Source organism: Macaca nemestrina, chromosome 10 (assembly GCF_043159975.1).
Source record: "Macaca nemestrina isolate mMacNem1 chromosome 10, mMacNem.hap1, whole genome shotgun sequence".
Lineage (NCBI taxonomy): Eukaryota > Metazoa > Chordata > Mammalia > Primates > Cercopithecidae > Macaca > Macaca nemestrina.
The window spans coordinates 68,843,521-68,870,351 of record NC_092134.1 but is presented as its reverse complement, the minus strand read 5'-3'; the positions used below and the strand labels follow the sequence as shown (position 1 = coordinate 68,870,351).

General features: G+C 43.8%; 1 protein-coding gene across 2 annotated transcripts in view; it reads left to right on the top strand.

Annotated features, from left to right (window-relative positions):
* LOC105473456 (Ras association domain family member 3) overlaps positions 1–26,831 on the top strand; it is a 156,075-nt gene that overhangs the window by 44,480 nt on the left and 84,764 nt on the right. The window contains exon 1 of one of the 2 annotated variants that reach the window (XM_011727282.2): positions 25,577–25,780. The exons of the other annotated variant lie outside the window; for it this stretch is intronic. Within the exon in view, the coding sequence (XP_011725584.1) occupies positions 25,670–25,780 (111 nt within the window). The 5' untranslated portion in view covers positions 25,577–25,669. Of the gene's footprint in view, positions 1–25,576; positions 25,781–26,831 lie in introns of those variants that run through there. 2 annotated transcript variants of the gene reach the window in all.

Sequence of the window (26,831 nt, the reverse complement as noted above, 5' to 3'; positions counted from 1 at the left end):
AGTCTTCCTCTCCTTTTCACTTGTGAGGTGGGGGACATATGTGTCCAATGCAGATGGTAGTGTTTTGTAGGCATTTGCCCAGCTGTTGAGCTTCCACAGTTGTGGCTTCTATACTAGGATGCAAGGTCCTGGTTGTTTTTTATGATTCCCACCACTTCCAGCAAGTAACTGTTTGAAGAAAATAGAAACTGTAGGACTTCTATTTTTGACCTAGTTTAAAATACTGCAACATAGACAATGATATCTCAACCCACGATTTTTTCCAAGATTATACTATTTGGTAGTTTCCTGGTATTAACTAAATGAACACCACCCCCTAGCTGCATCTTTGGGTTTCTATATTTATCAAAGTACATTTATGTACTAAATTAGTTTATCAGGAAAGAGCAAGTTATTCCAAGTTTTGCTCAAATGGTTACTGAGAATAAGAAGGAATAATATCATAGGGAATCATTCTTTACATCCCCACCCCCCCTTTTTTTGAGACAGGGTCTCAGTCTGTCACCCAGGCCGGAGTGCAGTGGCACCATCTCAGCTCACTGCAACCTCCACCTACTCCGCTCAAGCGATCCTCCCACCTCAACCTCCTGAGTAATACATTTTGCCTTTTGCTGTGGTGATGAATGAAAGATTAGAAGAGTGAATTCTTGAATTGTCTAGTCAACTGTACATTTTGTAGGCCATTTCTGCATGATACAGAATTGCTGAGAGCTATAAAAAACATTATTAATAATATTAATTATTATAGATTAAAAACTGGCATAGAAGCCTTTAAATACCTTTTATTTTCTGCCGGGCACAGTGGCTCACACCTGTAATCCCAGCACTTACGGAGGCATAGGTGGGAGGATAGCTTAAGCCAGACCCACCTGGGCAATATAGCAAGACTCTGTTCTACACAAAAAGGGGGAAAAAAAGATATCTTTTTTCTTATGATAAATGTATATAATAAATAAAATATATCTATTATGAAAAATTCGTTAAATGTAGGAAAGCATTTTTAAAATGTTTAAACAACACATACTTCCACTAGGCTAAAATTATATTCATAAACAATATGGTATATTTCCATCTGGCTTTTTTTCTATGCATTAGTTATCATTAAATAAAATTGGAATCACACTGGATATTTAGTTTTATATTCTATTTTTGACTTAATACTAAATAATGAACATTTCTCCATGGTATTAAATGGTTTTAAATAAGATGACTTTTTCTATCTACTTGAGTGGAATTTTTTTAAAAGATTACTTTAATGTCTATATAATATAAACACATAAAGACCCTCTTTATGTAACTTTTAATGTGATTGAATCTTTTTAATGGAGTCAAAATGCATATCTTCTAATTCCTATAATTTTTCACATGACTTCTTTTTGTTTCTAATTTGCAAAAGCTGTCGTGACCCAAATTATAAGAAAACCTGAAGGAAACACTGCCTTTTGAAAAATAAAACAGAATATTCAAATAACACCAAATATGCTATGTAAATCAAAGAACTAAGAGCCACCTGGGAATTTAAGGTGGAAGCCAACTCTCTTTTTCACATTGAAAATGTCAGCATAAGAAAAAAAAAAGTCAGCATAGGCCAGGAGCAGTAAGTAGCTCATGCCTGTAATCCCAGCACTTTGGGAGGCCGAGGTGGGTAGATCATTTGAGGTCAGGAGTTCGAGACCAGCCTGGCCAACATGGTGAAACCCAGTCTCTACTAAAAATATGAAAATTAGCCGGGTGTGGTGGCACATGCCTGTAATCCCAGCTACTGGGGAGGTTGAGGTAGGAGAATTGCTTGAAATTCAGAGGCAGAGGCTGCAGTGAGCCAAGATTGTGCCACTACACTCCAGCCTGGGCAACAGAGTGAGACCCTGTCTCAAAAAATAGAATAAAATAAAATAAAAATGTCAGCGTAATCAAATAGTTAAAGATGGCACTCCACAATTAAAAACTAAAGATAGCCTTCCACATGCCAGTATTGCTTCCACAAGCTTGAGAATAATTTTAAAACACTTAGCTGTGCTGTTCAAATCAACAACTTTTTTTTTTTTTTTCCATAAACAAAAGGTGTTTGGCCAAGTGCAATGGCTCACGCCTGTAATCCCAGTACTTTTGAGGCCAAGGCAGGAGGACAACTTCCGCTTGAGTTTGAGACATGGCTGGGTGTGATAGCTCATGCCTGTAATCCTAGCACTTTGGGAGGCCAAGACGAGTGGATCACTTGAGGTCAGGAGTTTGAGACCAGCCTGGCAAACATGGTGAAAACCCCATCTCTACTAAAATACTAAAATTAGCTGGGCATGGTGGCATGTGCCTGTAACCCCAGCTACTGGGGATGCTGAGGCAGGAGAATTGCGTGAACCCAGAAGACGGAGGTTGCAGTGAGCCAAGATCATGCCACTGCACTCCAGCCTGGGCAACAGAGCAAGACTCTGTCTCAGAAAAAAAAAAAAAAAAAAAAAAAGGGAGTCCAAGACTAGCATGAGCAACATGGCAAAACTCTTATCTAAAAAAAAAAAAAAAAAAAAATTAGCCAGGTATGGTGGTGTGCACCTGTAGTCCCAGCTATTCTGCAGGTTCAGGTGGGAGGATTGCTTGAGGGTGGGAGGTCAAGGCTGTAATGAGCTGAGATGGAGCCACTGCACTCCGGCCCAGGTGACAAATGACCCTGTCAAAAAAAAAAAAAAAAAAAAAAGGTGTTCAAGACTTAGGCTTGCCCTGTAACAATGTGTTCTGTAACTATTAAATGAACATTAACTTACAAAGCTCAATCCTTCTCTATAGGAAGGAATGAGGCCAAGACAGTAAACAGTAAAAACATTCAACAACCATTGTGTTCTACCATGATTACTTTGTAGACATGAGCCCATGAACCTGACTTTCAAAAAAAGGGGGAGAGACACTCCTCATTTTATTGTAGTGTTGACAAGGGAGAGAAATGAACACATACACACACAACACACATATGTGAACGCAAACATTTTTAAGTAGTTTTAGACTACTTATTATATGTGAAATTTAGGGTTTAAAGGTGATCTTTCTAATATGTATACTATTTAACCAGAGTGCTTGTGTAAAAGCTAAAATACAAATTTGAATCTCCTCTCTTGATGTTAACTTACTCTGTGGTCTGTATATGATAGTTGGTAGCTGACTACCAACTCTCCACTAGTACCTGATAGCCAGTTGGCTGACAGGAAACCCGGGTCTCAGTAGCAGGTCAGCTGTGAGCATGGACCCATCACTTACCTTCGCCAAGACTCAGTTTCTCCTCTGTGAAGTGGCAGTAATTACAGACCCTTTAGGTAACAGTGAGATAACTAGGTGAGAAAGTGCTGTGAGCATTTAAAAGAGCATCAACCAAACACAGCAAGCTATTATTATTGTACTCCAGTTATCTAATTTCTCCATGTAGAAATACAGCTATTAACTGAAATACCTCTCAATGACACAGTGAAACCTTATCTTTAGGAGTTTTTGAAGAGCTTTGAAGATGAAAGGATGCTAAGAAGTTTCTTCACATTAATTCTGGTCCCACCTGATTTTGTGTTAAACAACATGAGGGGTGGTGATTGTGTTCTGGTGGAGTTAATAAAAGTGGGCAGCTGCTTCTTTTAAAACCTCTTATTGGCCGGGCGCGGTGGCTCAAGCCTGTAATCCCAGCACTTTGGGAGGCCGAGGCGGGCGGATCACAAGGTCAGGAAATCGAGACCACAGTGAAACCCCGTCTCTACTAAAAATACAAAAAATTAGCCGGGCGCGGTGGCGGGCGCCTGTAGTCCCAGCTACTCAGGAGGCTGAGGCAGGAGAATGGCGGGAACCCGGGAGGCGGAGCTTGCAGTGAGCCGAGATCGCGCCACTGCACTCCAGCCTGGGCAACAGCGTGAGACTCCGTCTCAAAAAAAAAAAACAAAAAAAAAAAAACCTCTTATTATAGAAGTCAACCTGGCCGGGCACGGTGGTTCACGCCTGTAATCTCAGCACTTCGGGAGGCCAAGGCTGGCAGACCACGAGGTCAGGAGTTCGAGACCAATCTGGCCAACATAGTGAAACCCCATCTATACTAAAAATACAAAAAATTAGCCGGGAGTGGTGGTGTGCACCAGTAATCCCAGCTACTCAGGAGGCTGAGTCAGGAGAATCGCATGAACCTGGGAGGCGGAGGTTGCAGTGAGCCGAGATTCCGCCACTGCCCTCCAGGCCTGGGCGACAATATGAGACTCCATCTAAAACAAAAAAAGGCAACCTGAGAGAGAATGATGTAACAAATCCCCACAAACAAATCATGTTCATTTAGCAGTTGTCAAGATTTTGCCACATTTGTTTTGTCCACTCTTTTTTTCTTCCTTTAACTCAAGCAAACCCCAGACATCATGTCATTTCATCAATACATATTTCAAGATATATTTCCTTTTTTATTTTTGAGCATTTTTTTGTGTGTGCCTCTAAATATTCAGGAGGTTCATTTATTTTGTTTTCAATTTAGGAGTTGCTCTTTCCCACTTTTGGTTAAACTTAGATTTTTAGTTATGTAAACATTCATAGAGTTTCACAATCAAAACTATAAACCTAGACATAGTCACATCAGTTGTGCTTCCATTAGGTGTTCTCATCTGTTTCGCTCTATCCCCCTACAAATAACTAATTTTTATTATTCCTTCGGTTGCTTTTTTTTTTTTTTTTTTTTTTTTTTGAGACTGTGTCCCCTAGGCTAGAGTGCAGTGGCACCATCTTGGCTCACTGCAACCTCTGCTTCCCAGACCCAAGTGATCCTCCCTCCCACCTCAGCCTCCTGAGTAGCTGGGACTACAGGCGTATGCCACATACCTGGCTAATTTTTGTAATTTTTGTAAAGAGGAGGTTTCACCATGTTGCCCAGGCTGGTCTTGAACTTCTGGGCTCAAGTGATCTGCCCACCTCAGTTTCCCAAAGTGCTGAGATTACAGGTATGAGTCACCACGTCAGTTATTCTGTTGCTTCTTTAAAAAAATTTTTTTTCTAAATAGCCAGCATACTATGAACACTATTCTGCACTATTCTTTTTAAATGATTTATTCTGGAGGTTATTCCATATCAGTGTACTGAGAGGGTCCTGATTTCTTTTTAATGGCTACATAATATTCCATTAGCCAGTTTGCCTAATTGATAGATATTTAGGTTGTTTCCTTTTTTTGTTACTACAAATAATGGTACAGTCTTCACTTTGACTATGAAGCCTTTATATTTTTTTCACTGTGTCTTTGATACTGTTTCCTACAAGAGGAAATGCATATGTAATTTTGCTGGATACTACGGGATTAGCCTGTCTTGGAATTGTACCATTCTGCATTCCAAACAACCGTATGTGAGAATGCCTGTTTTTCTGGAACCTCAGTAAGAAAGCTGTCTACCTTTCATATTTTTAACAAGTTTTTTCTGTATTGAGATAGGGTCTTGCTCTGTTGCCCAGGCTGAAGTGCAGTGGTACAATCATAGCTCACTGCAGCCTTGAATTCCTGGGCTCAGGGGATTCTCCTACCTTTGCCTTTCAAATAACTAGGACTACAGGTACATGCCAAGATGCCTGACTAATTTTTATTTTATTTTATTTTATTTTTATTTTTTTGTAGAGACAAGGTTTTGCTGGTCTTGAATGCCTGGCTTCAAGTGAGCCTCCTTCCTCCTTCTCCCAAAGTAGTGAGATTACAGGCATAAGCCACTGCGCACAGCTGGTGTTTGCTCTTCTTGATGTTTGGGAATGTTCTGCAGATTATAGATATTTGCTCTTTATGAAAAAATGTGCAAGTACCTTTTCCTCATTTGTTAATTACAATTACCTCATTAAAAAAATTAAGGTAGAAGTATAATTTACAAACACATCACATTCACCCTTTTTAGAGCACAGTGCAAGAAGTTTTGACAAATGTATATAATTGTGTAACCCACCATGACCACAATCAAGATTAGTTCCTGTCATTTGCCTTTGGACTCTGCTTATTGCATTCTATTTTGCCATGAAGTTGTATTTTGTTTTGGAGACAGAGTTCATACTCTGTTACCCAGATTGGAGTGCAATGGAGCTATCTCAGCTCACCGCAACCTCCGCCTCTGGGGTTCAAGCAATTCTCCTGCCTCAGCCTCCCAAGTAGCAGGGACTATAGATGCATAACACCATGCCTGGCTAATTTTTGTATTTTTAGTAGAGACAGGGTTTTGTCATGTTGTCCGGCTGGTCTTGAACTCCTGACCTCAAATTATCTGCCCGTCTCAGCCTCCCAAAGTGCTGGGATTACAGGCATGAGCCACGCCTGACTGAAGTTGTGTTTTTTTAGTTGCTACATCCATGACTTAATGTAAACAGGTTCTTTCAACAAATATCTCATAATTCTCTTTCTGTGTTTTAAACAAATAGATTATATAGGCCTAATGTATATTCTAGCTAGGGAGATGAGGACACATTATTATAACTAGTATAAATTAACTTCTTTCTGTTAAAGGAAGCTCTAAGATAAAATTCTGAAATCTTGTAGCAAAGCTGAATAGGATTGCTCCTTTTTATTTGAGGGTTCATGGGGCAAGCAGTAGGTTAAGGAAGCAAAAAATAATGTGGTAGCCTCAAAAGAATTTTGGTACTCTTGCTATTTCCAACATGCTGCTATAAGAGAATCAAAATACACCATTCAAAAAAATGCCACTTTGGTATAGCAATTATTTTGCGCTGAAGGCAACTGAGAAACAGCAGATTCAGGGAAAACTCTAGAAACACAGCATACCCTTTCCTTTTGCAAAGAAAATTTACATTTGTAAAGGAAATTTCTTTCTTTTTTTGGGCTGGAGGTGGTAGGGTGATGGGTTTTGCTAAGCTGGTCTTCTGGTCTTGAACTCCTGGGCTCAAATGATCGTCCCACCTTAGCCTCCCAATTAGCTGGGACTATAGGCAGGTACGACTGTGTTTGGCAGAAATTTCTTTGTGAAGGTGTCCTCTTCTATACCAGGAAGAGGAGAATGACTCCAAAGACACAGACACACACAGACACACACACACACACACACACACACACACACACTACATACACACAAACACAACTCTTACCATCTGACCATCTGAGATGACTTTTCATAAGAAATCTTTTTTTTTTTTTTTTTTGAGACAGTGTCTCACTGTCACCCAGGCTGTGATGCAGTGGTGCAATCTTGGCTCACAGCAACCTCTGCCTCCCCATTTCAAGCAATTCTCCCGCCTCAGCCTCCTGAGTAGCTGGGACTACAGTTGTGTGCTACTGTACCTGGCTAATTTTTGTGTTTTTAGTAGAGAAGGGGTTTCACCATGTTGGCCACGCTGGTCTCGAAGTCCTGACCTCAAGTGATCAGCTTGCCTCAGCCACCCAAAGTGCTGGGATTACAGGCCTGAGTCACTACACCTAGCGTCTTCATAACAAATCTTACAAATCAACCCTTATGCACCACACATTTCCTAGTCATCTTCCCAAAACCTACTGCCCCCTGCACCTGGAAGTCCAAAACCACCTCCTCCAGGACTTATTACATGATGTATAAAACCTGGGGAATATTTGCATCTTTGTGCTTTCATTCCTTTTCTGTGAGGTTCCCACATGCATATGTAATATATCTTTTTTCTCCTGTTAATCTGTCTTTTGTCAGTCTAATTTGTAGGCCTCCATGTACAGAACCTAAGAGAGTGCAGGGCAAAGTTTCTTCTTCTCCTACACTAGTCACATCACATGAACCTCGCAAGCTTAGTGGAAGACTGAATTTTGTTTGATTGTTTTTAAACTACTAGGGCTCATAAAACAATACCCCAAAATGAGGGTGTCAGAAGCAGCCTAAGAAGCAAAAGTTTTTCTCTGACCTTTTCCTGTCCTCCTTTCTCTCAATCCCATTCTCCCTCAAGGCTAGCCATAGAAACTAGAATCTGTCTTCCCCAAGGCAGGTCATAGAAACCAGAACCCCTTTTCTCCAAAGCCAGCCATAGAACCTCAAAATATTACTCAGACTTTTCCTCTCCCTTTCTTTGTAAAAGCTGTCCATAAAGAAATCACCTGACCTACCTTGTTTGACTGTAGGTCAACAAGGGTCCTGCTCCAAACCCAGAAGGAAGGAATGCATGCTCAGAGAGGCCAGGAAGAATCTAGGCAGACAGGCCTTGCTGGGTTTCCCTACTCAGTCTATTAGCATTTGATCAGACCCTTTTTCTCCAATTGTATTTTTACACGGCTCTCTGTGCTTTGTTGAACACAAACATAAAATGGACATTTTCCCCTGTACCTTTGAGTCTTCATTCTGAAGGCTCTCGTGTATATACGTTAAATAAATTTGTTTGGGCCGGGCGCGGTGGCTCAAGCCTGTAATCCCAGCACTTTGGGAGGCCGTGGTGGGCGGATCACGAGGTCAGGAGATCCAGACCATCCTGGCTAACACGGTGAAACCCCGTCTCTACTAAAAAATACGAAAAACTAGCCGGGCGTGGCCGCGGGCGCCTGTAGTCCCAGCTACTCTGGAGGCTGAGGCAGGAGAATGGCGTGAACCCAGGAGGCGGAGCTTGCAGTGAGCCGAGATCGCACCACTGCACTCCAGCCTGGGCGACAGAGCAAGACTACGTCTCAAAAAAAAAAAAATTAAATAAATAAATTTGTTTGTCTTTTCTTCAGTTAATCTACCTTATGCTAGTTGATTTTTCAGCAAACCTTCAGAGGGACAAGGGGAAAGCTCTCCCTTGGCTCCTGTGTTAGTCTGTTTTGTGTTGCTACAAGGGAAACCCGAGATTGCAAAATTTGTAAAGAAAAGAGGTTTATTTGGCTCACAGTTCTGCAGGCTGTACAAGCATGGCACCAGTGATGTTCAAGGATTTGGAGTTAAATTTCCCAGTGCCCAACAAGTGCTCATCCTGTGCACTGCATGTGTCCCTTGCTAAATGACAGGAAGTTTCACAAACTATGGTCAGAGCTTGTTTGTCTGATCCTTCCCAAGTTGGTGTTACAACACAGCCCTCCACCCTCACCCCATGCTGCAACACTCTTTTCTTCATGTCATGCCCTGACTCCGCTGGTTCTCAAATTCCCTGCAGATAAAGTCTTAACTCTTCAGTGTACATTTTTTTTTTTTTTTTTTGAGACGGAGTTTAGTTCTTGTTGCCCAGGCTGGAGTGCAATGGTGCAATCTCGGCTCACCGCAAACTCTGCCTCCCAGGCTCAAGTGATTCTCCTGCCTCAGCCTCCCAAGTAGCTGGGATTACAGGCATGTGCCACCACACCCGACTAATTTTGTATTTTTAGTAGAGATGGGGTTTCTCCACGTTGGTCAGGCTGATCTCAAACTCCTGACCTCAGGTGATCCACCCACCTCGGCCTCCTACAGTGCTAAGATTACAGGTGTGAACCACCGCGCCTGGCCTCAGTGTACTTTTTTTTTTTTTTTTTTTTTTTTTTTTAGCACATTGACCTTCACATATCTGGTCAATTTTTCTCCATTTTATTTTATTTTTTAATTTTTTTCCCAAGACAGAGCCTCGGTCTGTTGCCCAGACTGGAGTGCAGTAGTTCGATCTTCACTCTCTGCAACCTCCACCTCCTGGGTTTAAGCAATTCTCCTTCCTCAGCCCCCCAAGTAGCTGGGATTGCAGGCATGCGCCACCATACCCAGCTAATTTTTGTAGTTTTAGTAGAGACAGGGTTTCACCATGTTGGCCAGGCTGCTCTCGATTTCCTGACCTTGTGATCCACCCTCCTTGGCCTCCCAAAGTGTTGGGATTACAGGCATGAGCCTGGCACCTGGCCTATTTTATTTTTTTATTTTACTTATTTATTTTATTTATTTTTATTTTTATTTATTTTATTTTTATTTATTTTTATTTTGAGACAGAGTCTCACTCTATTGCCCAGGCTGGAGTGCAGTGGCACAATCTCAGCTCACTGCAACCTTCCCCTCCTGGGTTCAAGCGATTCTCCTGCCTCAGCCTTCCTAGTAGCTGGGGTTTACAGGTGTGCACCACCACGCCTGGCTGATTTTTGTATTTTTTGTAGAGATGGGGTTTCACCATGTGGCCCAGGCTGGTCTCGAACTCCTGACCTCAGGTGATCCACCCACCTCAGCCTCCCAAAGTGCTGGGATTACAGGCATGTGCCAACCACACCTAGCCTATTTAAGTGTTTGATTCAGCAGACAAATAGATTGTGCTTAAGTTTTTGCCAGTGACCTGTCTTCTCCCTGAACTTTCTATTCTCTTCCTCTCACCTATCTTTCTCCTTTAAGAATCAAACTAAATCCCACCTCCTTTGAAAGCTTCCTGACCAAATCCTTTATTTATTTTGTTTTGAGACAGAGTCTCACTCTGTCACCCAGGCTGGAGTGCAGTGGTGCAATCTCAGTTTACTGCAACCTCCGCCTCCCGGGTTCAAGTGACTCTCCTTCCATAGCCTCCTGAGTATCTGGGATTACAGGCACAAGCCACCATACCCAGCTAATTTTTTTGTATTTTTAGTAGAGATGGGGTTTCACCACGTTAGCCAAGCTGACCTAGAACTCCTGACCTCAAGTGACCTGCCCACTTTGGCCTCTCAAAGTGCTGGGATTACAGGCTTGAGCCACCTCGCCCGGCCCTTGACCAAATCTTATCACATTCTTCTGACCTTTGTCTTATATTTTGACACATTCTTCACAGGTTTATTGATTGGCTAATCACAGTCTGTTATCATTACATAATTGTTCTATGTGGAATATTTCTTTCATTAACTAGTTTTGAAGGGCAGAAATCTATCTAACTCTTCTTTTATGTCTTACCCAGTTTCCATGGTGCTATGCATATAATAAGATCTCAGTACTCAAGGTAGTGAAAGAGCGGATGTAGCTATAGCTATGGCATGGATATAGCACAGCAGAGAACAAGGGAGAACAATTGCTGAACTATCTCCATCAGCAATTCTCCTTTGATATGGACAATTTATGCAGCCCAGCTTAGGCTACCACTAAGGCCTCCATAGAAATTCTGACGGCACTGTTAGGTCTCTTATTTGTATTTATTAAGAAGGCTCAATTTCTCCCTGGAATGCCTTTCTTGAACAAAAAAGCACTTCTATTTTCCTAAAGCTGTCATCATGAGACACAGATTTCAAAGTCAGATATGGTCACCAGATCTCTGCCTTGTGTTTGTGATAAATGGTCCCTATTTAGCCATATTTTATTTATTTCTGTTCCCCTCTCTATCTCTTGACGCGCTGAGGTTAGTTAAATCTCAAGCAAAAATGTCAGAAATGTCTGTTTATTCTTCCCAGTTTACAAAATGCACATGGCTGCAGAGATGACATGACTTGACCAATAGTGGTGACTCTTCACTTTGAGGACAGCATTAATCTCCCAGCCTCAGCTCTGCTTCTGGAAGCCCCTATAAGACATAATGTCACTGTGGATGGCTCATAATCATGGCAAAAAAAGTTCAGGTTCTCCCTACCTGTATTCAAACTAAGGGATAGATAGTTAAAAGACCTTAGCAGAAGCATGGGGGTAGGGAACACGAATTAATTGCAAGGACTGATCAAAATCAATGTTGGAAAGTTCAATGTCCCAGCCAATTGAATAAAAATAATATTTTCTCTCATTAAAAACCTCGAATACGATATCTGTCACACAAAGACACTCTCTAATAACACATTTCAAATCAATTCACTGCAAATCATTTGTGACTGGAAACCCTTGTGGTTTCCTCTGAAGCCACCTGACACTCCTCTCACCCTAGGTTAGTTGAGCCTGAAGGCTGTGTAGTGCAGTAGTGATCAGGAGAGTGAACGTGGGAGCTCAGGCTGCCTTGCCACTTGCCGTTGTAAAGTCTATACCACGCTTCCAGGGGAAGATGAGAAGTGTTAGGAGGATTAAATTAGTTTAGTAGCGCTCAGAATAGTGATACGCTGGGCACGGTGGCTCATGCCTGTAATCCCGGCACTTTGGGAGGCGGAGGCGGGCAGATCACGAGGTCAGGAGATCGAGACCATCCTGGCTAACACGGTGAAACCCCCTCTCTACTAAAAATACAAAAAATTAGCCAGGCATGGTGGCGGGCGCTGGTAGTCCCAGCTACTCTGGAGACTGAGGCAGGAGAATGGCGTGAACCCGGGAGGCGGAGCTTGCAGTGAGCCGAGATCGCACCACTGCACTTCGGCCTGGGCGACAGAGCGAAGACTCCGTCTCAAAAAAAAAAAAAAAAAAAAAAAAGAAAAGAAAAATAAATAGTGCCTGATACATAGTAAGAGCTCAATAAATATTCAATGAGTTAATCTTTTTTCCTTATCTGAGGAGTCTTTTCCAGAAAAAATATCTCAGAAGTTAAAAAAAAACAAAAACAAAAACAAAAAAACTAGCCAGGCACAGTGGCATGCATCTATAATCCCAGCACCTTTGGAGGTAGAGGCAGGATCGCTTAAGTCTAGGAGTCCCAGACCAGACTGGCCAGTATGGGAAACCCATCTCAAAACACACACACACATACGCACACACATCACCACCAACTGCTCTTTGGGTTTTCCCCCCCTATAGGCTTTCTTTCACTGGACATGAATGAACTAGTACTTTAATGAGCAAACTCATTAAACATACTGAGCAAACAGTATGTGTGTTTACTCGGTAAATTTCCCAACTATTTGAGGAACAACCTGCCTAATTAATTTTTAGTTTCAAATGCCCTTTGGGAGTCCTATATCTTTGCCAAAAAGATCCAAATGTCGAAGTTTGGATTTTGTTTTTGTTCTTTCTCATTTGAGGGAAGCTAGAATTCTCCACTGCTTCCATTCACCATATATGCATCATCTTTGTAGCGTGACTGAAATAACTAACAATGAATTTTTAACTGTGACCTATATGTAAGTAATAATAGTAAGTGGAAATTACCAACAAACATCTTAGACCCCAGTGGTTTTGTGTGGTTTTAGAATTTTTTTATTTATGAAGCTATAACTTACAGTTTTAAAACATTGTTACTATATTTGGTTTCTCCGGCTTAAATTGATTTCTGTCTTTTTCTGTTTCGATTACTATGGGAAATCAATTTTTAGATGTAGAGGTGCTATATTGCTTTCTCCTTTCTTCGATCTTCTCTTAATGCCATTGTAACCTTCCATAGTGCCCAAAACAGGGTCATATTCTATTTTTATACACCCGGGCCTTATTTAAACTATTTTAGACTAGGTGCAGTGGCTCATGTCTGTACTCCCAACACCTTGGGAGGCCACAGTAGGAGGACTGCTTGAGCTCAGGAGCTTGAGACCAGCCTTGGCAACAAAGGGAGACCATGTCTCAATAAATAAATAAATAAATAAATCAGGTGGGCATAGCGGCACATGCCTGTAGTCCCAGCTACTCGGGAGGCTGAGGCAGAAGGATCAATTGAACCCAGGAGGTTGAAGCTGTAGCCAGCTGTGATCCTGCCACTGCACTCAGCCTAGGTGACAGAGTGAGACCTTGTCTTAAAAAATATGTAATAAAAATTTAAAAAATATGAACCATTCTAGTAGTTATTGCTATTTCAAAACAAAATATTTTCCACAAAATTGTTGGTGAGAGTCTGCTTTATTACCATGACTTAAGTTTTCAGAAGCTTTAGGTCTGAGGCCCTGCTCTAATGCCATCATTTATGGATGAAGGTTGTCACAGTATTAAAATGTAGTTGTTTAAAAAATTTCAATTACCATCTGCCTTTCAGTTTATTTTACCATAAAATTAAGAATATGACCGGGTATGGCCTGTAACCCCAGCATTATGGGAGGCTGAGGTGGGTGGATTGCTAGAGCCCAGGAGTTCGAGACGGAGGCGGAGGTTGCAGTGAGCTGAGATCGCGCCACTGCACTCCAGCCTGGCGACAGAGGGAGACTACATCTCAAACAAAAGCAAAAACAAAAACAAAAATAAACAAACAAACAAATATAACAAGGCCGGGCGCTGTGGCTCACACCTGTAATCCCAGCACTTTGGGAGGCCGAGGTGGATGGATCATGAGGTCAGGAGTTTGAGACCAGCCTGATCAATATGGTGACACCCCGTCTCTTCTAAAAATACAAAAATTAGCCAGGTGTGATGGTGCATGCCTGTAATCCCTGCTGCTCAGGAGGTGGAGGTAGGAGAATTGCTTGAACCCGGGAGGTAGAGGTTGCAGTGAGCTGAGATTGCGCCACTGCACTCTAGCCCAGGCAACAGAGCGAGACTCAGTCTCAAAAAAAAAAAAAAAAATTATAACCAAAGAAAGAAATAGTTCACACATTAAAAAAATACATATGAAACTATTTTAAAAATCTGTATTTTCAATACTCAGATAAAATGCACATTAACATTTTGCCATATTTGCTTGCCTTCCTTCCTTCCTTCCTTCCTTCCCTCCCTCCCTCCTTTCTTTCTCTTTCTCTTTCCCCTTCCCTTCCCTTCCTTCCTTCCTTCCATCTATCCTTCTTTCTTTCTTTCTTTCTTTCTTTCTTTCTTTCTTTCTTTCTTTCTTTCTTTCTTTCTTTCTTTTTCTTTTCTTTTTTCTTTCTCTCTCTTTCTTTCTTTCTTTCTTTCTTTCTCTTTCTCTTTCTTTCTCTCTCTTTCTCTTTCTTTCTTTCTTTCTTTCTTTCTTTCTTTCTTTCTTTCTTTCTTTCTTTCTTTCTTTCTTTCTTTCTTTCTTTCTTTCTTTCTTTCTTTCTTTCTTTCTTTCTTTCTTTCTTTCTTTCTTTTTTCTTTCGATGGAGTTTTGCTCTTGTTGCCCAGGATGCTGGAGTATAATGGTGCAACTTCAGCTCACTGCAACCTCTGCCTCCCAGGTTCAAGCAATTCTCCTGCCTCAGCCTCTCAAGTAGCTGGGATTACAGGCGCCACCACCACACCTGGCTAATTTTGAATTTTTAGTAGAGATGATGTTTTGCCATGTTGGTCAGGCTGGTCTCGAACTCCTGACCTCAAGTGATCCACCGCTTTGGCCTCCCAAAGTGCTGGGATTACAGGCAGGCATGAGTCACCATGCCTGGCCTATTTCTCATTTCTTTCTTTTTCTTTTTTCTTTTTCTTTCTTTGCTTTTTTTTTTTTTTTAAGACTAGTGAAGTGAAGCAGTGGGAGTAGAGTGGGAGTAGAGGAGAAACCCTTTATTTATTTATTTATTTATTTATTTATTTATTTATTTATTTATTTATTTATTTTGAGACAGAGTTTTGCTCTTGTTGCCCAAGCTGGAGAGCAATGGCCCGATCTCGGCTCTCTGCAACCTCCACCTCCCAGGTTAAAGCGATTCTCCTGTCTCAGCCTCCGGAGTAGCTGGGATTATAGGCATGCACTACCATGCCCAGCTAATGTTTGTATTTTCAGTAGAGGTGGGGTTTCTCCATGTTGGTCAGGCTCTGAGCTCCTCAGCCTCCCGAGTAGCTGGGACTACAGGCGCATGCTGCCACACCTGGCTAATTTTTTTTTTTTTTTTTGTATTTTAATAGAGATGGGTTTCACCATGTTGCCCAGGCTGGTCTCGAACTCCTGACCTCAGATGATATACCTGTCTCGGCCTCCCAAAGTGCTAGGATTACAGGCATGAGCCACTGCGCCTGGCCAAGAAACCCTTTTCTTTTTAAAGAAATAAAATGTCAGCTAGAGCCAGGTGCAGTGGCTCACGCCTGTAATCCTAGCACTCTGGGAAGTGGAGGCGGGTGGATTGCCTGAACTCAGGAGTTCGAGACCAGCCTGGGCAACATGGTGAAACCCCGTCTCTACTAAAATACAAAAAAAAAAAAAAAAATTAGCCAGGTGTGGTAGCATGCGCCTGTAGTCCCAGCTACTCAGGAGGCTGAGGAGCTTGGAGCAGTGGCACACACGACCTGTAGTTCCAGCTATACACCACTCTGAGCCCAGGAGTTCGAGGCCAGCCTGGGCAGCACAGTGAGATCCAATCTCTAAAAATGAAAAGAAAGAAAGAAAGAGAGAGAGAGAGAGAGGGAGGGAGGGAGGGAGGGAGGAAAGGAAGGAAGGAAGGAAGGAAGGAAGGAAGGAAGGAAGGAAGGAAGGAAGGAAGGAGAGAGAGAGAGAGAGAGAGAGAGAGAAAACAGAAAGCCTCACAACTAAAGAAGGATTTCTCTCTCTCCCAAATTTGGAGTATAGGCCGGGCACAGTGGCTCACGCCTGTAATCTCAGCACTTGGGAGCCCAAGGCGGGCAGATCACAAGGTCAGGAGTTTGAGACCAGCCTGGCCAACATGGTGAAACCACATCTCTACTAAAAATACAAAAATTAGCTTGGCATGGGGGCGGGCACCTGTAATCCCAGCTACTCAGGAGGCTAAGGCAGGAGAATCGTTTGAAACTGGGAGGCGGATGTTGCAGTGGACTGAGATCATGCCACTGCACTCCAGTCTGGGTGACAGAGCAAGACTCTGTCTCAAAAAAAAAAAAAAAAAAAAAAAAAAAAAAAAAATTGGGGGTGTAGCTCTTCCATTTATCTGTCTGGTTTCTTTTTCTTTTGTTTTGTTGTTTGTTTATCTTTTAAAGGAGACAGGTAATTATGACTTGGTCAGAGTAAACATTAAAGTCAAGGACTTTGAGGGTCTGAGATACAAGGTAACATGATTATGATGATCAAGGATTTTTTCATCAGATACGTGCTTTCCCTTGGCCAGTTCTTATCACAGTAATGAGGAAATGCAGAAGCCTATGATGAAATTCACTTGGACACAGATATCAAACTATGGGCTTTATCTTGCAGTCCTCGTACCAGGTAGTGCCCTTTGCCCAAAATATTTCAGCTCATTCCATTAGGTCCTAGATATGTTGGATGGACAAATCTAGTGATGGAAAAGCCATTTGCTTTTCCTCCACCTTGTCCTATAAACCGGGGTTACCTCCAGGCCCACAGGTAACACATCCTTTCTTTGATTAAGGATGTGCCCAAACATGGAAATACTATCCTTATATGTAATCATATTAGCTAACATCATGACCTTTTATTATGTGCCAGGCACAATGTTTTGCATGTCTTAGTTTACTTAATCCCTTTAAGAATCCTACAAGGTAAGTGCATACTATTACCCTCCCTTTCCAGATGTAGAACTGTGGTTTAACCAGGTTAGATAATGTGCAGTGAGTCACACCATCTGAGCCCACATTTGAACACAGACAGTCTGATTTCTTTTTTTTTTTTTTTTTGAGACAGAGTCTTGCTCTGTCGCTAGGCTGGAGTGCAGTTGCACGATCTTGGCTCACTGCAATGTCCACCTCCTGGGTTCAAGCGATTCTCCTGCCTCAGCCTCCCGAATAACTGGTACTACAGGCGTGTGCCACCATGCCCAGCTAATTTTTGTATTTTTAGTAGAGACGGGATTTCACCATGTTGGCCAGGATGGTCTTGATTTTCTAACCTCATGATCCTTCCACCTCAGCCTCCCAAAGTGCTGGGACTATGGGTTTTCTTTTTTCTTAGACAGGGTTTCATTCCGTTGCCCAGGCTGGAGTGCAGTGGCCTGATCATGGCTCACTGTAGCCTTGACCTCCCAGGCTCAAGCAATCCTCTCATCTCAGCCTCTTGAGTAGCTGGGACTACAGGCACGCACCACCATGCCCGGCTAATTTTTGTATCTTTTGTGGAGACATGATTTCATCATGTTGTCCAGGCTGGTCTCCAACTCCTGGGTTCAACCTATCTGCCTGCCTCGGCCTCTCCGAATGCTAGGATTACAGGTGTGAGCCACCTGTGCCGAACCCAGGCTGATTTCTCACCCTGCATACTTAACAACCAAACACATTGCCTTTCAGTTATTATACCATTTATTCTTGTCATTGCCATGAACAAAATGGAAGCAACCAGGGTGATAGTTGTAGCCAATAGGCACTGACCAAAGAGAAGAGCCGCTGATCGCTGATTGTATCGGTTCAGCTACTACAGAGCCTGTCCTCCAGCTACCAGCCTGATGTAATCAACTCTTATCATCTTTGAGTTTGTCATAGAATTTTTTTTGTTTGTTTGTTTAGACAGAGTCTTGCTCTGTTGCCCAGGCTGGAGTACAGTGGTGCCATCTCGGCTCACTGCAACCTCCACCTCCCTGTTCAAGTGATTCTTTTGCCTCAGCCTCCTGAGTAGCTGGGATCACAGGCACCCACCATACCCAGCTAATTTTTTTTTTTTTTTTTTTTTTTTTTTTAGTAGAGATGGGGCTTCACCATGTTGGCCGGGTTGGTCTTGAACTCCTGACCTCAGGTGATCTGCCTGCCTCAGCCTCCCAAAGTGCTGGGATTACAGGTATGAGCCACCACACCCGGCCTGTCAGAATTTTTCAGAGAAATTTTAGAACATATTTTTTTCCTTTTTAAAGTCAATTTAAATACCTCTGTTATGGGTTTTTTTTTTTTTTTTTAATGTGAGAGAATGAACTTTTTAAATTATTTTTGGGGGAACAACTTAGTAATCATTTAAAAACTCTTACTTCTTTTTCTATCTGTCTCTACTGATTCTACCAACGTCAATGCAGGAGAACAGAACTTGGCAGAAATATTATGAGAGATATGACTATTCCAGCAGGAACAAAACAATGGGACTATAGGATGATAACAGGTCAACTCAACTGGCTTAAATAAGACAATATCTGGGCCGGGCGCGGTGGCTCACACCTATAATCCCAGCACTTTGGGAGGCCGAGGTGGGTAGATCACATGAGGTCAGGAGTTCAAGACCAGCCTGATCAACATGGAGAAACCCCATCTCTACTAAAAATACAAAATTAGCCAGGGTGGTGGCGCATGCCTGTAATCCCAGCTACTTGGGAGACTGAGGCAGGAGAATCGCTCGAACCCAGGAGGCGAGGTTGTGGTGAGCCGAGATAGCACCATTGCACTCCAGCCTGGGCAAAAAGAGCGAAACTTCGTCTCAAAAAAAAAAGCAACGAGACAAAATCTTATGTCACATAACAAGAAGTCCTAATTAGGGCGCTGTCAAAACAAACCTGGTTAATCAAAGAGCTATGAAGTCTTTGTATCGTTCTGCTTTGCCATGTCTTCATGGTGTCTGTTTTGTCCACAGCATGGCTACAGAATTCCTTGGTACCATATGCAAGCATGCAAGGTCCAGAGGAAGAAAAGATAGCCTTTTTGTAGGTTTCTTTTAAAAGTGAGAAATATCTTCCCAAAAGGCACCAAGCTGACTTTCCCTCTGGTTCCAGTGGTCAGGTCTGTGAGACCCGTCCATGCCTAAAGCTATCCTTGGCAAGGGGAATGGGACCACCACGAGTGACTCTGCACGTCAGGCCTTACCCTGAACTGAGATTGGACTTCTTTTCCTGAGGGGATTCTTGAATTAAAGTCCTTGTTTAGTTAACAAGAAAGAAGTGAGTGATGAATGTTAAGTATGCCATAAGGTCTAATATTTGGGGCAAGAGAGATGAATATTTGCTTGACCCTATTCTACGCCAAGGACTTTGCCTGGATTCTTTTACTTAATCCTTACAGTAAACCAAAGAAAATAATATGAGGACACTGTCATCCCCATTTTGCTGCTGATGAACCTGAGGCATAGAGAAGTTAATTAAATTGTTAAAGGTCACATAAGAGTCAGTGATAGAGTTATCATTCAAATTTGGGTCTGCTCGACCTCCAAGGACATGCTTTTTCCATATCACACAGGTATCAAGGTAATACTTATTTGTCAGTATGTGTGTGAACCTTTTATAAATCTTTGGATGAAGCATCTTAGTTCCCAGCACATTGTAAGAGTATTACCTATGATTATAATTACACACATATAAATCTTATTATGCATGTAGTTTCGTGATGTGCTTTAAAAAATATTTGCCAACCTCATGAGTGAAAAAAAATACTTTGTTTTCATTTGCTTTAGTTTTCATAAGCTTCAGCAGTCTATTCCCCACCCAGCAAACAAAGGGGTCCATTAAGAAGGTAAGTCAAATATTGTCATTCCTCTGCTCAAAATCTCTGGTGGTTTCTCATCTCAGAGTAAAAGCCAAAACTGAAGTCCATACCATTGCTTTCCAGGTATTACAGAAACACAGAAACAGTAACCCCTCTGTCTCTGTCATCTTTTCTTCTCTTCTTTTCTTTTTCTCTCTTTCTTTTTTTTTTTTTTTTTTTTTTGAGATAGCGTCTCACTCTGTCACCCAGGCTGGAGTGCAGTGGCACGATCTTGACTCACTGCATCAGTTACTTTTCCATCAAAATTCTTCCTACTATTCTGCTCTCCACTTGCCCACTTAGAAACACTGGCTTCTTGGCTCTTATTTAAACATGCCAAGCATCCTTCTGCCTCAGGGCCTTTGCACATGCTGTTCTCCCACCTGGAAATGTTTTTCCCACAGATATCTGTATGGCCAGCTCTCTCACCTCCTATACATCTTTGCTCAAATGTGACTTCATTGAGACCTTCAGTAACCAGTCCATGTACAACATTCTTTATCTTTCTTCCACAATTTTTGTGAAAGTACTTATTTCCTTCTAACATACTAGCTCCATTAGAATAAGCATTTGTGTTTGTTTTGTCCAGTGATGTATCCTTTGTGCTAAGATCAGTGTCTAGCAGATAGTATATGCTCAATAAATATTTGTTGGCTGAGTGAATGTTTTAACATATAAATGACTGATAAATTATTCATATTTCTTCTTTTATGAACTGCTTGTTCTATCTTTTACTTATTTTTCTATTGGGTGTTCAACATTTTTATTGATTTGCATGAGCTCCCTATATTTTAAGTATATCAGTCCTGTGTTGTTTATATTGCAAACATTCCCCCCATTTTTTCCTTGTCTTTTAATATTGTATGTATGTGTGTGAATGTGTGTGTATGTGTTTAAAATATTTAAATTGTTACATAATCAAATCCACAAAACTTTTCCTCTGTAATACCGTGTTATCTTTATTAGGACAAATTAGCAAAAGAAATATTTTACTTCTAAATATATTTAGTCAAAGGGTGAGTTGTGTTTGAAATTTTTTCTGCACTTATTACATCTGTGTTTCTATTATTCGTGGCAGTGGGTACTTAGCCGGAATATGATTTAAACTTTTTGATTGATAATCACATTTATATAGAATTGTTATTTTCATGACGATTTATCTGTTGAGCAAGAAAGGTTAAAACTGTAACTAAAGTCTCCCCTTTTATATTAAGGGAAATGATTTGATATACAGGATTATTAAAATTATAAAACATTTGTGTGTTTATAATACTTCACATCTTTTTTTTTAAAATTATAGTTTAAGTTCTAGGGTACATGTGCACAACGTGCAGGTTTGTTGCATATGTATACATGTGCCGTGTTGGTGTGCTGCACCCATTAACTCGTCATTTACATTAGGTATATCTCCTAATGCTATCCCTTCCCCCACCCCCCACAATAGGACCCGGTGTGTGATGTTCCCCTTCCTGTGTCCAAGTGATCTCATTGTTCAATTCTCACCTATGAGTGAGAACATGAGGTATTTGGTTTTCTGTTCTTGCGATAGTTTGCTGAGAATGATGGTTTCCAGCTGCATCTATGTCGCTACAAAGGACACGAACTTTGAGATGGAGTCTTGCTCTGTTGCCCAGGCTGGAGTGCAGTGGTGTGATCTCGGCTCACTGCAAGCTCTGCCTCCCAGGTTCATGACATTCTCCTGCCTCAGCCTCTGGAGTAGCTGGGACTACAGGCGCCTGCTACCATGCCCGGCTAATTTTTTCTTTTTTTTTTTGTATTTTTAGTAGAGACGGGGTTTCACTGTGTTAGCCGGGATGGTCTCGATCTCTTGACCTTGTGATCCGCCTGCCTCGGCCTCCCAAAGTGCTGGGATTACAGGCGTGAGCCACCGCGCCCTGCCCAAATAAAGTTTTAAATCGATTCCTCATTTAACGTAGAAACAAAGGCGTATTAGGCTATAAATGTAATCATTAGGATCTTATATCACTGAAATAGTAATGATGATACAGTCTACATACAAATTCAATTGTGTGTTTGATGATAAGTCCTTTCAAAACTGAACTTGAGCTGTGCATGGTGGCTCACACCTGTAATCCCAGCACTTTAGGAAGCCAAGGCAGGCGGATTACCTGAGGTCAGGAGTTTGAGACCAGCCTGGCCAACATGGTGAAACCCTGTCTCTACCAAAAATACAAAACTTGGCTGGGTGTGGCGGTGCGCGCCTGTAATCCTAGCTACTCAGGAGGCTGAGGTGGGAGAATCGCTTGAACCCAGGAGGCAGAGGTTGCAGTGAGCTGAGATCATAGCACTGCACTCCAGCCTGGGCGACAGAGTGAGACTGCATCTCAAAAAAACAAAACGAAACTTGAACTTCGTTGCATACATTTAACTTTATTTATTCTACCCCCTTCCCTGAATTTGAAATGTTAAAAATGTCTGGTTGTTTAACATGACATTTTGAATTTTTACAGATACAATTTTCATGAACTAAATTTTAAATTCACAGTATTTTAATTTAAAATGCTACTAAGCTAGGCACGGTGGCTCACACCTGTAATCCCAGCCCTTTTGGAGGCCAAGGTGGGAGGATCACTTGAGCCCAGGAGTTCATCAAGACCAGCCTGGGCAACATAGTGAGATCTTGTCTCTACAAAAAAAAAAAAAAATATATATATATATATAAATTAGCCAGGCCTGGTGGCATATGCCTGTAGCCTGTAGTCCCAGCTACTGGGGAGGCCAAGGTGGGAGAACTGCTTGAGCTTGGGAGGTCCAGGCTGCAGTGAGCCAACATGGCACCACTGCACTCCAGCAACGAAGTGAGACCCTGTCTCAAAAAAAAAAAAAAAAAAAAGTTACCAGAAAAATATACAAATATCATTACGCTGCTTTTAGGAAACAAAATCACAATTCTTCGTTCCTTCCTTCCTTTATTTATTTATTTATTTATTTTTTTTTGAGGCAGAGTCTCCCTCTGTCACCTAGGATGGAGTGCAGTGGCATGATCTCAGCTCACTGCAACCTCTGCCTCCAGGGTTCAAGTGACTCTCCTACCTCAGCCTCCCGGATAGCTGGGACTACAGGCATGTGCCACCATGCCCGGCTAATTTTTTTATATTTTTAGTAGAGATGGGGTTTCACCATGTTGGTCAGGCTGGTTTTGAACTCCTGACCTCAAGTGATCCGCCGGCCTCGGCCTCCCAAAATGCTGGGGTTACAGTCGTGAGCCACCTCACTCGGCCCTTTCCTTTATTTATGTTTGTTTGTTTGTTTTTTGTTGCTTAGAAGCAGTGCTTCCATTTCATTATTTGATCATCGCTTTTTAAATTATTTTATTTATTTTTTTAAGAGACAGACTCTTACTCTATTACCCAGGCTAGAGTGCAGTGATAAGATCATAGTTCATTACAGCCTCAAACTTCTGGGCTCAAGTGATCCACCCACCTAGCCTCCTGAGTAGCTGGGACCACTGGCATGTGACACCACATTGGCTAATTGTTTTTTGTTTTTTGTTTTTGTTTTTGTAGAGACAGGGTCTCATTTTGTTGCCCAGGCTGGTCTTGAACTCCTGGCTTCAAGCAATCCTCCCACCTCGGCCTTCCAAATTGCTGGGATTACAGGTGTAAACCACCGTGCCTGGCCTAATCATGCCTTTATAAAAAAATCATTTTTTTTAGAGAACAGGTCTCACTATGTTGGTCAGGCTGGACAGAAACTCCTGAGTTCAAGTGATCCTTATCCTCAGCTGCCCCCTGTACCCCACTCAATCATGTCCTTTTATTATAACTGATTCTGATGGTATGCTGACAGATATATAAATTAATCCAGTCCTTTGGAACTTAAAAATAATACAATGAAAAAAATCATTTTTGTGGTGTGGTGCATCATAAAGCTATTTATTTATTTATTTATTGAGATGAAGTTTTGCTCTTGTCGCCCAGGCTGGAGTGCAATGACGCCATCTCAGCTCATTGCAACGTACGCCCCTCCCGGTTCAAGCGATTCTCCAGCCTCAGCCTCCCGAGTAGGTGGGATTACAGGCGCGCGCTACCACGCCCAACTAATTTTTGTAGTTTTAGTAGAGGCGGGGTTTCACCACGTTGGCCAGGCTGGTTTCCAGCTCCTGACCTCAGGTGATCCACCCTCCTTGGCCTCCTACAGGCGTGAGTCACAGCCCCCGCCCAATGAAGCATTTTAATGCATTTTTCCTCGAAGTATTGATAAACTTCAACTTGTTTTGGGTAAAATTATTTCCCCCTTTCTACCCACAATAAAATGAGTAATTTAAGTCCTTAACCTACACATTATTCTTACATTGGTATATTTAATAAGAGCTGCAGGCCGGGCGCGGTGGCTCAAGCCTGTAATCCCAGCACTTTGGGAGGCCGAGACGGGTGGATCACGAGGTCAGGAGATCGAGACCATCCTGGCTAACACGGTGAAACCCCGTCTCTGCTAAGAAATACAAAAAACTAGCCGGGCGAGGTGGCAGGCGCCTATAGTCCCAGCTACTGGGGAGGCTGAGGCAGGAGAATGGCGTGAACCTGAGGCAGGAGAATGGCATGAACTGGGGAGGCGGAGCTTGCAGTGAGCTGAGATCCGGCCACTGCACTCCAGCCTGGGCGACAGAGCGAGACTCCGTCTCAAAAAACAAAAAAACAAAAAAAAAGAAATTAGTATGATTTAAATCAGTGCAGTAACACTAAGGTGTAAAAGACTGTTACCCACAGGTGGCTTTAAAAGAGGATTAGCTGACTGGAAGAATTTTAGAAAACATGGAAACTTTTTTTTTGTACGTGTATGAATAGAATTCCCTGATCTCCTTATCCCCACCACTTAAACCATGCCTGTGGGTGACCGTGGAAGGCTGATTGTGGCGGGGACATTTACAAAGCACATTTAATTAATAAGCACTCGATTGTTCTGTAACTATAGAACTAGTTCACCCTTCAGTTGCACTGAGTGCGCCTAAGATAACGATCTTATCTGGAAGTGAGCCCTCGCTAGAAAGAAGGGGAAAAGGATAAGACCGAAGCTCAAATGAATGACCAGAAAGGATGTTTTCATTCGAATAAACTCAACCCAGTTGTTGACCTCCGCACCCATCTCTGCCAACTTGAAATCCTCCAGGCGGGGCGAGCTGCTGGGGTTCAGGACGGCTGCAGGAAGCCGTGGGACGTGGGGGGGCCCTTCCACAGGGCCGGGGAACCCCCACCCACCCCCACCCACCCCCACAGGACCCTGGGAGGGGGACAAGCAGGGTGTGGACAGCAGAGAAAGTTCCCCGCTCTGCCCCCGCCCTCTCCGAAACTCGAGCCAGCAAGGCTGGGGGCGGGCGGACGGCTCGCAGAGGAATTTGCAGTTTCCGGGAGGTTGAGGAAGCGACCCGAGCACAGCTCCACCAGATGCAGCCCTAGTGCCCGGCTTTCCGGGTTCCGCGACGCTGCCGGGAGAAACCCGCGCGCCTGGAAGGGGCGGGCCGGGCCGGGCTCCCCCCACCTGCGGGCGGGCGAGGAGGGTCGGGCCCGCGCCGGGTGGGGCTCGGCCGGTCGCCCGTCCGGGGCGGAGCCCAGGGAGGCGGGGTCGAGGGCGCACCGGGGCCGAGCCGCGCCTGGAGCCGGGCGGGGAGGCGACGGGAGGGGCCGGGACGCCTGATTGAGCGGCGGCCGCAGCTGCAGCAGGACGGCCCGGGGCCGCGCGCCGGGAACCTCGCGGGGCTGGCGGGCGCCGCACCCCCTCCCTGGCCGCCTGCGCCCCCGGGAGGCCGCCCGGGCGCTACGGGACCGGCAGCATGAGCAGCGGCTACAGCAGCCTGGAGGAGGACGCCGAGGACTTCTTCTTCACCGCCAGGACCTCCTTCTTCAGGAGAGCGCCTCAGGGCAAGCCCCGCTCCGGCCAGCAAGTGAGTGCGAGCGGCGGGCGCTGCAGTCTGCGTCCCGGAGCTCCAGGGAACCCTCCAGCCCGCACCCCCTGACTCCACGTGTCTCTGCGGGGCGCTCGGGGGATGCTCGCCGGGAAGGAGGAACGGGCCAAGAAGTGGCTTCTGCCTTTTCGGGTCCCGGGAACGTGCCTGGAGCTTGTGCATGTGGGCGAGAGAAGGCGGAGGAAGGGCGGGGAGGCTGAGGGCCGGCTTCTGCCTTCCGCGCCAGATGGCCTCTGCAGCTCCATCTCGGGCCGCCGCCTGCGGGGAGCAGTCCCGGAGCCAGCAGGCGTCCCCGGGCCTCTCCCCCATGTTTCCCCTTAGCGTCCCCGCTGGGTCGACGGTCGGGTTCGCGCGCCTGTCCTTCCTGTTAGTCTGCTCACTCATCTGTGGCCCCCGGAGTGGCTTGGGGTCAACGTGTAATAGCTAGGGGTGGCCAGGTGACCTGGCCTCCCCTCTTCCTGGGCCGGGCGCCGCGGTGGGGTGAGGGTCCAGGGGTACCGCGGGCCTCGCTACCGTAGGCGCTAACTAAATCTCGGTTGCGGGACTCAGGGTTGTGCGTTTCCTGTAACGCTAGGTTTTTTGGTGCCCAGATGTTTTGCAAACAAGCTCCGATGCTAAATACTAGCCAGCGACAGCTAACCTTTTGGCCGGTTTCTTCCTTTTTTGGAGGCAGCACGCCGTGGGAAGCACGACTTGGGAAAAGATGGGAAGGGAACTTGTGCCAGTTTCGCCAGCCGTAGCCGTGTTTCTTAGGGAGGCCTTCCCGAAACGGGGCACGTCGGCTGGACTGAGGACCCCGGTGCTAGAACCCGCGGCCTCCTGGCACTGGGTGCCGCACCAGGGAGCCGGGCCAACCCGCTCACATCAGATTACAGAAGATCGTAATGGAACAAATTTGTTGCTTTTAGAAAATAGGCGTTTGCCAGACATTTCTATTAATACCAGACTGAGACCTAGAGACTAGAAGCAAGAAGAATCGTTCAGGGGCCGGATGATAACTTTTTCTGGTGGGTGTGGGAGGGTGCAATCT